Source organism: Cavia porcellus, unplaced genomic scaffold (genome assembly GCF_034190915.1).
Source record: "Cavia porcellus strain 051 isolate PalLab524CR breed Dunkin Hartley unplaced genomic scaffold, mCavPor4.1 scaffold_19, whole genome shotgun sequence".
NCBI lineage: Eukaryota > Metazoa > Chordata > Mammalia > Rodentia > Caviidae > Cavia > Cavia porcellus.
The window spans coordinates 43,330,149-43,342,415 of NW_026947502.1; the positions used below are offsets into that span (position 1 = coordinate 43,330,149).

Genomic DNA, 12,267 nt, shown 5'->3' on the forward strand with positions numbered 1-12,267 from the left:
TTTGGACCTGCCGCAAGTCTCTTACAGCAAGGATGCTGCAGGGAGACAGCCGAGCCAGCACTGCTAGCCACCTAGGGCCAAGTGGAGGGAGTTGTAGAGGAAACAAAAGGAGAGGCTGGAGCTGGAGCTACATTAGGACAGGGTAGTCTTGTCCTCAGTCCGCCTCCTGTCACCTAGCTCCCTCCTGCTCCCCACGCTGTGCACCCTCGATTACCAAAGTGGCCTCTGTGCTGGGACTATCCCCACCCTCTCCCCACTCCATGCCCCTGCCCCCATCAGGAACCAGCTGGTGTGGGAGAAATTGGGCTGGGAACCAGCTGCTGACAGCTACCCAGGGACCTTGCCAAGTTGGGCTTCCGCTTGCCTCCCTCTCTGCCCTCTCCAAGGAAACCAGGGAGGATAGGAGGGACCAGGCTCTTAAAGGGACCAGGATGCTCGCTCAGGGCAGGTCTCCCAGGGCAGCTGCTCCTGGCCTAGGCCCTCCATGCTAGGCTGAGTTGGGAAAACCAACCCAACTAAATTGACCTTCAGGTAGCCCTTGGCTTGTCAGTGAGCATTGAAGCCTCAGTTTTCTCCCCTTTAATACTGGTAAATAAAGGACAAGTAGGCAAGGAAAGTTTGTGAGAGTAAAACAGAGCAGACTTAGGGGTTCCTGGTTTAGCTGTTCCAGGGGAGGAGCCCAGAGAGTGGAAGAAATCTACTCTGTGGGCCAGGTCCAGGGAAGCTTATATCAGGCATATTGAGGGTCTTGGGAGCCCACAAGCTGTGAAACTGCCTGACTCAGTCGAAGAGGAACCACTGCAAGACTTTTCAGAGCCTTTATAGTCAGTGGACCCAGGATCAGGAGAACTGTGCCCTTCTCAGCGCTCGCACGCTGCTACTGAAGTGCCCTGGCCTGCCAACGTGCCCACAGTGGACTTCAGTTGAGCCACTTTCTAAGAGTAAAAGGGCTGGTCTCTGGGGATCTTGCCAGCTCTGACTTTTATATTCTACATAACTCTGAAATGTTTAAAAGGAAGTTTTAAAAACTGCAAAATATTTGCAGGTTTTCTGTGAGAAGGGAACTCTCTTTTCAGAACCACAGAGCTGTGTCCAGTATGTGGTTGGCCCATCAACTCTACCAGTCTGTCTGTCTGCCCAGCGCCTATCACCTCTCTGTCTACTGCAGACTGATTATTGTCCCCCAAAGTACATGTACATACAGCCCTAGAACCTGTGAGCATGATCTTTTGTGGAAATAAGGCCTCTGCAATGTAATCAAGTTAAGAATCTTGAGATAAAAATCATGCACAATTTAGGATGTACCACAGATCCAGTGATCAGGGAGAGAGATCAGAGGCACAGAAGGGGAGGGCCATGCAGAGAGGGACTGCTGGAAGCTGGAAGAGGTGAGGTCTCCTCCAGTCTGTAGTCACAACTGTGACCTCTGGAACTGTGAGAACAAAGGCCGGGTGTGTGAAGTTCGAAGGTACCCAGTGGTGACTGGGAGATCTGTCAGGGCAGCCCTGAAGACTGATTCCCCATCCTCCCACACATGGCCACCCCTTTTTCCTTTCAGCCCTTACCACCACCCCACGTGCTCAGAAGTTATCTGTCTACTGAGTCACTGCCCATCAGCTTGACACTCACCTGCCTCTGCCTCCCCACTCGCACCTCACTCTTGCACCTGACCATCCCCAATTATGCCCAGTGGGGGGCAGTCACCCACCCTCCAGTCAGCCTCTGCTATACACACTGCTCAGCCAGCACCAACTCTGGACACAGGTGTGACTCTACGCGGCTGCCACTGTCCCTCCACTCAGAAACACGTGGCTGAGGGGCTGCACAGCGTATGCTGTGTCATGGGTGGTCCCTTCTAACTTGAGCCCTGGAAACTCTGCAAGATACCCTTTGTTCCCCTTACCCCACTCCAAGACTCTCCCCAGAACTTGCTGCCACTGCCAGGATAAGGTATGGGGGATCAGAGACCTTCAGACATGTTATTCAGCCAGGGTAGGGACCTGTGATCAAGGGAATTTGGGGCTTAGAAATGGAATTTGATCATATTACACTGGCTGAAAGCCTAGGGGCTCCAGAGGGCTCCAGGCCAGTGTTTACAGAGCATGGCAGATGCCTGGAGGTACATGCCAAGCTGAAGAGGGAGCTGTGTGTGAGTTACTGGGGGTAAGATAGGCAGAGGGTCTGCCATTCGCAAAGACTCTAGCTCCTTCTTTCCAAGTGAGATGCGTCACTCTACCAACTGTTGCATGTGGCTGGAAGAGGAAGTGGCCCTACAAACACACATGTGAACATGCACAAATCCTTTCAGTTTTGACACAGGATAGGGGTCAGGCTGTGACCAGGACCAGGGTTTGGTGTGTGACCAAATCAGTGTATGACCAGGATCATGTGACCAGCGTTTAAATGAGTGACTGAGGTCAGAACACAATATGTTACCCAGGCCAGACAGATTACTGAATGACAAGGTCAGAGCTCAGGATCGGGACTCAGCATGTGTCCTGGGTAAAGTGTCAGACTGTGTTCAGGATCTGGGCTCTTTCTCTACCAACTGTACAGGTTTGACTATGTGTCATAATTATGGCTCTAAGAGGTCACCTTGTCAGTTGATGATCACAGATGGCTGTCTTGTCTCCCCCTCCCATACAAGGCACCACTCCCCACACAAACCTCTCCTTGGACTGTTGGTGCTTTCTCATATGAACACAGACTCCCAGTTCAGCGCAGACCTCATCCAGGCACACTGTCGAGCAAACCAGTCCTCACCACCCAATGCCCCTGGCCCACACTCAGATGAACTGGGAAGCACTTGGCTCCTCAGTTCACACAGATCAGGGATTCTCCAGCAGAAGTGGAAAGAGTCAACACTCAACATCACAAAGACAAGGCCAGGCCACAGCCAGCACCTCCCTGATGCCCTCCTGGCCCGGATGTCTTGGTCAACACAAAGCTTTAGTGGACCTGATCCCTGGGACCTGGTGCCAAGCATGTCTGGAGTGGCAAGTGGATTGTGGGACACTCCCACACCTGTGAGAAGAAGGTCACACTGATTCTGAGCATCCAGCAACTCAACCATGGTTCTCTGGTTGCCTTGTTGCTCCTCAAAAGTAGGCTGATACCAGCTCCCAGGTCTTATCCAGAATGAGTTTCTGGGTCAGCCTGGGCCCCAGGCAGAAGCCCTGACCAGCTGAGAATAATCAGAAACATAGGCAGAGCTGTCCAATCAAGGATGCTGCTCGCACTGGTACTTAAGTGAGCAGGAAACACAGGCTACCCAGAGCACCCACAGGAACAGCCAGGTGAACCAGCCAGTGAGCAGTCCCAAGAGAGTATGTCTGGGTGGGGATGGGGGCTTAGTGGGGAGACAAATTCAATCTGTGTCCACAGCACCACTTTCATTCCCTGAAAATCCAGAACTTCACAATGCCCCAAGATGGCCACAGGCGAACAGCCTGGTGCCTGGAAGTATAGGGCCATATTTTTTTTTCTTTTTCTTTTTCTGTTCTTCTCAGAGTCTCTCTTTTGCATAAAGAGCTTATGCCACTTGCAAAGCCCAAAGAAAGTTATCAACAAGAGAGCTGGCTTCCCAGTTTAGCCCCCAGACCCACAACAGGATGTGAGGTAGCAGCCCCACTGCCACAGTGCTTGTCCTGCACAGAGCTTGCCAGGCTGACGTCCAGCTATCACCTCCTCATGAGGGCTTCCCGATCCCTGCTCAGCAGTTCCGCACCCACCCAGACTCTTTTGGTTCCACTTCCCAGCACATGGCATGACCCAGCATCTTGGAGCCGGCTGTTCTGTATTCACTGGGCCTTCTTACTGGGGACAAAGGAAGCTAAGAGCCAGGACATTGTGGGGCAGTGCCTCACCAGTGGGCAGCAATCACTGGAGGACAGAGAGTGAGTGGGCAATTGTCCCATCTCCCAGAAGCACCCTCTGCCTGGTGCCTCCTGCCACGCATGCTGTCAGGCCTCTGCTCCCCATGCCCTCTAGCTTCCATGTGGCTCTAGCTGAACCCCCACCTCATCTACCAGCCATTTCATCCTCTGGCCTGGCTGCTCAAGACACTGTCCCTGCTGCCCAGGATACATGATTGTCACCCTGCAGCCCCCAGTCTGCAGTAGTGCCACTGCCTGGGCCACACTAAGCACTCACATGCTGCCTGGCCTAGGGAAGGAGTGTAGGGAGCCAAAGTGGAGGAAAGTGGTGTGGTTGGTGGCCTATCAGGACCTGATGCAGGCCCTGGTTCCAAAGCTTCAACACCCCTCACCTCTGGAGTGCTCCCCCAGGCCTTGCCCCTCCCTTCTGACATAGGAGACCCCCTATCACTCTTCCTCACCTCCCTGTAATGGCACATTGCAGGGGATGAGAATTCAGCCTATTCTTGCTGCTATCTACTGGGCATGTGACACTCCTGAGCCCCAGTCCATCTGAATAGTTGGAGTCTCAGGTTCCTTCTAAATTGTCTTCATCAGCTTGGAGACACTATGGCCTCACACTGCCTGGCGCCCTGACACCAACACTTGCTGCTCTGGGACAGGATGAGCAGGCTACTCTCACCTTCCCCACGAGCTGTACAGAGCATGGGAGAGGAGGAGGGGGCCTGGGCAGATGGTGGCAGAGGTCATGCCAGCACATAGCGGGGCAGGAAGAACAGTTCCCACCCTAAAACATGTCCCTCCCCTGTGGACTGATCCCCACCCAATCACCACGCCCTAGAGCCACTGAGCTTGGGTGAACTTACACATCTGTCTCATCCCACAGGATGCAGGTCTGGTTGGTGGTGCCCTGGGAGAGAAGGGGGGAGTCAGGGCCACCTGCCCCTCCAAGGGTCATTGCCCGACCACCCACAGATACAGTATCCCCTGCCTGTGTGACACCCTGAGAAATTACATATTATAGGGGAACTGTCCCAGAAAGGCAGAGGCCCAGAATGGAGAAAAGGCCCGACAAGACCATTGAGGACTAGTTCAATCTAGTGCCCACTGAATCTCATATGGCTCCTTGTCCTCTTTAAGCCCAGTGGTGACAGCAGGTTGGCCCATGTGGCCAAAGCCTAGCTCTGGCAGGGTGATGGGAAAACTTTCACTTGAGGGCAAGTGGCAAACACCCCTGCCTTGTTCATGTCCCTGGTCCCACAGGCATGTCCAAGAATACTGCAAGACATTGTTCCTACCAGGCCTGCTATGCCAGTGGAATTGATGCTATTCAGAGCAGTAGGACACTCTAGGCATTTATGGGACAAGAATTTATGGGAACAAGTTAGTCTTCACCCATGTGATAAGGGAGGGGCCCAAGGCACAGAGAGGTTGAAAAACTCCTCCAAGTCTACCCAGCTGGAACATGGGTTCTTCTTGTGACTTCCCATCGTCTTGGCCTGGGGTTTGTGGCCTGCCACTTTCCTGACCTGGGCAACATTTTCCTTGGGACTTCTAGCTGTGACCACTCAGGGGCTGGAGGAGTTTTGACTATTACTTCCCTGGATGAGGACTGTTAGCCCAGAGGGTCCCCCTGGAGTCAGTCACCTTCCTAGGCATCTTGACACATTTGACCCTTGGAAAGTCTCATCAGTCTGGGATCACAGAGCAGCAGGGCATCTGTCCCAGGGTGTTCTGGGAGGATGCTCCTGGCTCTAAAATCTCAGAGCCTCTACAGGGCTGGGTTTGATAGTCTGTAGGGGTTCCAGGAAAGGGTCTCTCACTTCCTAGCCTCATGGATGCCCTGGGCATGGAGATGGAGGGGCCTGGTGGGTGAGCCAAGACCACATGCAGGGTCAGACAGGGGCAATCACTGTACTCAAACTCGTGCACCTGGAACACTCACATTGTACATGTGGGCAAACTCGATCTCCAAGGGTGTGAGCAGGGAGCGGGGTGGGGGCTTCACGGTCACAGAGATGACTTTGGAGTTCAGCACGGTCGTGTTCCTGGCAGGACAGATTGGCAGCAGCATCATGGACCCAGCCTGTACCCTCTGGCCTGCCCCCCTCACCGCCTCCATGCAGCCTACCCTCCACCTCCTCTCACCCTGGCCTGCCCCTTGCTCCCACTGGGGGTTCGGACCACCCTGCCCACCAGCACTGCCCACCTCTGCAGAGCCAAGAAGCTGCCCAGATTGCGATAGAGCACGGTGCCGACTACGAATACAGATGAGTCATCCGCCTCTGGAAGGGAGCACCTGGTCACCCGACCTGACCTGCTACCTGGCCAGCCCTCGTGGGTCTCCACCCCCACCCACAAGTGTACACCCAGGAGCTAGGAGGTGGAAGAGCTTCAGACCCTCCCCAAGTGACTCCCAAGGGTGTGGCAGGGGCAAGATGGTGTCTATCCTGGGAACTAGAGCCCTGGTTACCATGACTCAACAGTCCCTGCCTCTCCTTCAGTGAGCCAGCCCACCTGTCCACTTGGTTTAGCTCACCAGAGCCTAGGAGGGTAGGGAGGGCTTCCTGGAGGGTGCTAGCCTGGGGACCACAGAGGGGTAGTGTGAATGTCGTCCTGCCTCTGGAGGCTTGGGCTGGGCTGTAGGGGGGCATTCAAGGTGGCAGTCTTGACTCTGGGCCCAAGTCTCGTGCTTCCTGGGCCTCACCTGCCAAGCCTGTGGAGAAGACACTCTTGGATACTGTGACCCTGTCCTCTGGCACCTTGGCCCAGTCACCAGTAGCTCGCCAGCCCTTCATGGGGAAGCTGATGTCAGTGGCACTGCTGGCAGGAAGCTTATGGATGCTAAGGACTGGGCGGGAGAGACAGACAGTCACACTAGGAGCCTCAGCCTTGTGGCAGGGTAGTACAAGGGTGCCTGCAGATGTGGACTAGAGATTTCTGCCAGGGTTGATCTCCCACTTTCCCAAAGCCCTTGCCACTCAGACTGCAGACCCCAACTCCCACGGCCTGTATAGGCAAGTGCCCAGAGCCTAGGGGTCACAGATGAGGACTGTGAGGTGGAAGCAGGCATGGCTACAGCCCCCAGAAGGTGGTTTCTGGCTTGTTATTGATGACATCCAAGAGGTATCCTACCCAGGTGTCATGGTTTATGTCTGTGTCCCCCAGGCCTCATGAGTTTGCATTGTGCATTTGTTATTTGTTCATTGTCTAGATTGACGGTGTCGGTGCTACACCCACAAAAGGGTGGAGCCAGGATGTGATATAATGGCAGGAAGAAGGTGTGTTTTGCTCTTTGTGGGTTCCTGCTTGCTGTTGGCGGCCACCATGAACTGCAGCCCAGCCATGCCCGCCTGTCTTGGAGCCAACTGAGCGTGGACTAAAACCTCCAAAAACTGTAAGAAATAAACCTTTCCTTTCCCAACTTGGGCATCAGGTATTTTGTCTCAGCGATGAGCATAAAGTAACTAAGACACCAGCCCTGCAGAACCCAGGCTCAGACTCCAGTCCCCATATCCTAGGAAGGGTCAAAGTTGAGACAGGGGCTTGTCTTGTGATCACAGAGGGATCCACGGGAGGGATCCACACTACCCACGTATCTTCCCTTTCTGCCGGCTTCCTCCCAGTACTGTGCTGTTCTCTCTCTCATTCCCTCAGTGTCACATGTGGTGGGTAGACTCTGGAGAAAAGATGGCACCCAGGTGGGGCTGGGGGTAACAGCTTCCTGTCTCTGTGAAGTGGTTCGGGGTAAAGGGTAGGTTTTATGTTCAGGGTTCCTGATGGAGGGGTAGCAGGTATGGAGAGGAAGTGGGGACACAGAGCAAGCTTGGGGAAGTGTGGCTGGGAAAGAAGTCATTGGTGCTGGGTCCTCTGCTGGTGGAACCTGTTGCTGGGGCTTGGCTAAGCCCACCCAGGCAGAGCCTTACTCCCACCTCAAGAACACAGCTAGTGGACTCAACTTTGTGGGCCACATGCTGGGACCTGTTTTTGTAGGGCCTAGGATAGGGCTGGGGGACAGGAAGAGGACCCACCTCAAACTGGCAGCTTCCGTGGCCTCCTTCCTTCAGGGCCTCATGTCCTGACTTGGGCCACTCACACAAATGTGGGTAGTGGAGGAGCTGGGAGGCTCTGGTGGCCCCCACCGAGCTCTGGGCCCCTTATCAGCTGCTCCTGCTCTGTTTTGCCCTGTGCCTTTGTGAGGCTAGGCATTGTGCTCTGCTGCTCTAGCTCTGCCTGGGCTCTGCAGACTCCTCTACCTCCCTGCCTCCATGGACCTAGTCCCTTCTGTGGATCTCTCTACAAGAGAGACAGAAACTGGTCCTCTTCTCTGCATTTTAGCACCCAATGCAGCCAACCCTTGCTATCGAGAGTGTTGCTATGAACAGCCAAGTTCACGTGCTGGACCTACCCTAGCATGGAGAAGGAGTAGAGGACACGCACACCCCTTCTGAAGTGTTCACAGAGAAGGGAAGGTAAAGTGGGGTGATGACATTTCCAAACAGGGTACTGGGGAAGTCCTCCCTTTGGCAGTGACTTTGCAGAAGACCTGAACAGTGAGTGCTCTAGGCCAAGATCCAGAAAAAGCACGTCTCAGGACAGGGAAAGGAAGCACCCCCAATGGGGAAGGAGGAATGAGGAGTGCAGGCCACTCTGCAGGAAGGAGGAAGGAACCATCTTGCTGCAGCAGGGGAAGGGTCAAGGGCTGTGAGAAAGACCCTTCAAAAGATGGCCTTGTCCTAGTGGAGAGTGGGAGACACTCAGGCAGAGCTAAGGTGACATCAAGGTTCTAGGAGGAGTCTCAACTGGGGTGTTGTGTGTGAAAAGCCCTTAAGACACTCCAGGCAACAGGAGATGCTGGGTTTGGATGCATGCAATGGTAGGCAAGAGTGAGTTTCAGGTCTGGGAGGGGAGAAGCCCAGTGAGCTCAAGGCTGCTTCCTGGGGTATAGGTAGGAAAGATATCATCCAGGGCTGGGGACAGTCCAGCCTTCAAGGTAGCAGGGCAGTCTGCTGCCCAGTAGAGAAGAGCAAAGGATGGAGGGAAGGCAGGTTGTGGCCAGCAGTCAGGAGTCACATGGTGGCTTGGGTAGAGCTGGGGGACACTGAGGACTGACCACAGAGTGTGCATGGTGAACATCACCTTCTGGTGACCTGCACAAAGAACAAAGGCTGATGCCTGATTACGTGGCCTTTGACAGTACAGGACAGGAAGAGAGCAAAGAGGGTAAAAGGCTATAAAGGTGGGAACTGCCATAGACAGGGTCACAGGGGAGGGATCTGGCACAGGTTTATCTCAGGCACCAGAGCAGCCTGGGCAGGCAGGCCAGGGTGGCGAGTCCTATGCTTGTGGCTTCCAGGTCTCAAGGGGCCAAGGATGAGGCTTGGGCAGAGAAAGAGTCTGGGAAACTAAGAGGTGAGCTGGGGCAAGCCTGGGTAGAGGACACGTTCACATCGTGTAGAGTGAGCAGGAGTTCAAGAGGACAGAAAGCCCAGATGATGGTAGGCAGGACACCGCGAGAGCAGGTTGTTGTAGGCGTGTGAGGGAGCTGAGCCACTGCAGATGCTGCTGTGACCTAGATGCTCTAGAAGCTCTAGATGCTCCTAGACCCTTCTGGGAGGCAGGTAATAGGACTGCAGATGGGGTGCTATTCCAGAGTGGGGACACCACAAAACTGTGATCAGATTGGGCCCTGGGATCAAGGGATCAAGGTTCTCAGGGGACAGAAGGGACAGTGCAAGGGATACACATGTGCAGGTTCCCTACCCTGATAAAAAGTGCTGATGAGAAGCTCATTTTCCCGGGACCCAGAAAGACCTGGATGAAGGGCAGCGTGTGTGTCAGGGGGAGGGGGGTCTTGAGCATCTCACTTCCAAGCTGGTGACGGGAATGACCTCAGAAGGACACAGAGGAGGAACAAGGACCTAGCCCAGGAGCCCAGGGCACAGGAGGCAGGCAGCTTAGTTTCAAAGGACTGTGGATCTTAGGGTTCTGGCGTCAAGGGGTGGTCAGGGCCAAGGAGGAGTCTGCTGCTAAGGCATAGAGGATTCCCAATGGCTTAAACCAGGGAAGGACAGAACTGGGTGGGTGACTGGGGGTGTGGGGTGCATGTGGGGATGAGGTAACTGGAGTACAGAAGTTGCAGGAATTTGAGATCATGGAGCATGAGGAATGGAAGGACTGCATAGATGCATGGGCTGCATGGTTGTGTCAGAGCAAGTGAAGTCTTTGGGGTTCTCAGGGTGCACAGCAGGTGTGGGGTTCATTGGTGAATAGAGTGCAGGACATAAAGATGGCTAGAGGAGCCCAGGGCCTGTGGTGACAGCAGGTGGCCCTGAGTAGTGGTAGACCTGGGGCTCCTGAAGGCAGGTTAGGGCTCCTCCAGGACTGTGAGGTACTGGGCCAGTAAGACTGAGTCCCATCCCAAACTCGTCCCTGCATAGCAGCACCACATCCCTTTTGTCTGGGCACCTATAACTCTCTCGGGAAAAAGGGGCCTGAGAGGGAAACCAACCAGGGTCCTCCATAGCACCCAGCTTGGCTGTTTCTGTGAAATGATGGCTGGGCCCACTGGTCTCGGAGGTACTATAACTGATGGAGCACTGAGCCCCTGAGCCCCTGGGGTGAAAAGCAGGGCCAGCACAGGGCCTCAGCTTAGAAAGTGTGGGAACATTTGTCTGGTGCAGGATAGCTCTTTCTGCTACCACATGAAGGGACATTTAGCATGGGAGCTGGAAGGCACCCAATGGCACATGTGCTAATGAAGTTTGGCCAGGCTCAGTCACTTCCTTGGAAACCACATCTTCCCACTAGGAAGGGGAAAATTTCCCTCCTTCGTGCTTTTTGGGTCATAGCTGGGGTAATTACCCACTATCAGGTTTCTCCATGGGGAGGCTTGGGGAAAGTGGTCTGTGAGAGGAATTTGAGAGCACCGTGGTGCTGAATGTGAAACAGACTGATAGTGGACACCAGTAAGGACAGCCACCATTCACCTCCCACCTCAGGTTTGAGTCTACCTCATCTGTCACTCTCCACAGCTCCATCAGGCAACACAGCTGTGTCCCATTTCACAAATGAAGGAACCGAGGCTCAGCTGATGCCATAAGCTAGAGGAGGTGCAGGGCACTTGATGAGGGGCTTCCAGGATTGGAAAGCAGAAGTAGCTGGATGCACAGAGTGCTGAAGTGACAGGGACAAGGAATCCCGGGTCCCAAGGGTGCAGGCAGAGAGGTGGCTTAGGGATGGTCATGGAGGCACCCCCAACACAAGATCTCCAGGCCCTTTTCAAGTCTTATCCTTTCCTGGGGTTCCCACCATGGAGACAAGAGAAATCTAGAGCTGACCTTAGACACTAGTCTAAGAGGGTCCATAGGAGTTCAGTCACTGCTCTTGTATAATTGGGGAAACTGAGGCAGGGGCCCCACTCAGGGCTGTAGGGCAGGCACAGAGGCCACTGGGGAGAGAAGGCCTTACCAAGGGCTTACCTAAGTTGTCTGTCACCTGGTACGCATCCCTCAGGTCCTTCATGCGGAAGCCAATGACATCCACAAAATCCTCCACCAGCCGGAAGAGCTCCTTGGCATTGGGGCCCATCTGGGGGAGGGGAAGAAGCCTAGAGCTACAAGTGGTGTCTGCACTCAGGCCGAGGACCCTGTTTTCTGTACCATAAGGAAGCAGGGCTGGTGACCTCTAGAGCTGTCTCCAGCATGGGTAGGTCACAAGGCCTGCGGCTATATCTAGGCCCCATTAGTGCTTCTGGGGGTTCCTCAGAGCTGCTCAGGGTAGCCAACTGCCCTGGGGACCACAGCTTCAAAGTCAGCCTATAAAGAAGGGAGGGTGATCTGCCATGGCCCGGTCCTCTGGACATCCACCATGAGGTCAACCATTTCTCACTCCCCTCCCCTCACTAAACCCCACAGGACAAGATATTATGCTTCTACAGAGGAAAAATGGAGGCTCAAGGCTAAGCAGCTTCCTCAAGGTCATCCAACTGGCAAGAGACTATGGTGGGATGCAGACCTAGAGCCACCCAGCCTGGCCATCAAGGCCCCCTCTACATGTTGGTCTGGGACTCAGGGGGCCCCAATCACAAGGGCCCCAGGTTCCTGTCCATACCAGCTGGGCCTCCTCCCACTTCTCCCGATTCTCCTCTGCCAGCAGGTTGCTGATGATCTGGACAAAGTTCTAGAAATAAGACCCAGTGAAGGAGAACATGATATCAGCGCATGATTAGGATCATGGTTCTTCCCTGACAAGGGTCAAGGCTATGTGTAACAGGTATGAGGAGTCAGTGAGTAATCACAATCAGGGCTCAGCCTGAGGCTCAGTTAGACCCATGGCCAAGGCTGGGGCTCTGACCAAGGGGCATAATGGCCCCTAACCACCCTCCAAAGCA

The 12,267-nt window shown here is 54.4% G+C and overlaps 1 protein-coding gene across 9 annotated transcripts in view; it reads right to left on the reverse strand.

The window, feature by feature from the left end:
• The window catches only part of Adgrb1 (adhesion G protein-coupled receptor B1), a 75,967-nt gene that overhangs the window by 35,854 nt on the left and 27,846 nt on the right, over nucleotides 1-12,267 (reverse strand). For all 9 annotated transcript variants that reach the window (XM_063230971.1, XM_063230973.1, XM_063230972.1 and 6 more), the window contains exons 12-17: nucleotides 11,988-12,056; nucleotides 11,357-11,465; nucleotides 6,583-6,726; nucleotides 6,085-6,160; nucleotides 5,821-5,923; nucleotides 4,742-4,785 (exon numbers count right to left, since the gene is read on the reverse strand). In XM_063230971.1, coding sequence (XP_063087041.1) covers nucleotides 4,742-4,785; nucleotides 5,821-5,923; nucleotides 6,085-6,160; nucleotides 6,583-6,726; nucleotides 11,357-11,465; nucleotides 11,988-12,056 — 545 coding nt within the window. The remainder of the gene's footprint in view (nucleotides 1-4,741; nucleotides 4,786-5,820; nucleotides 5,924-6,084; nucleotides 6,161-6,582; nucleotides 6,727-11,356; nucleotides 11,466-11,987; nucleotides 12,057-12,267) is intronic.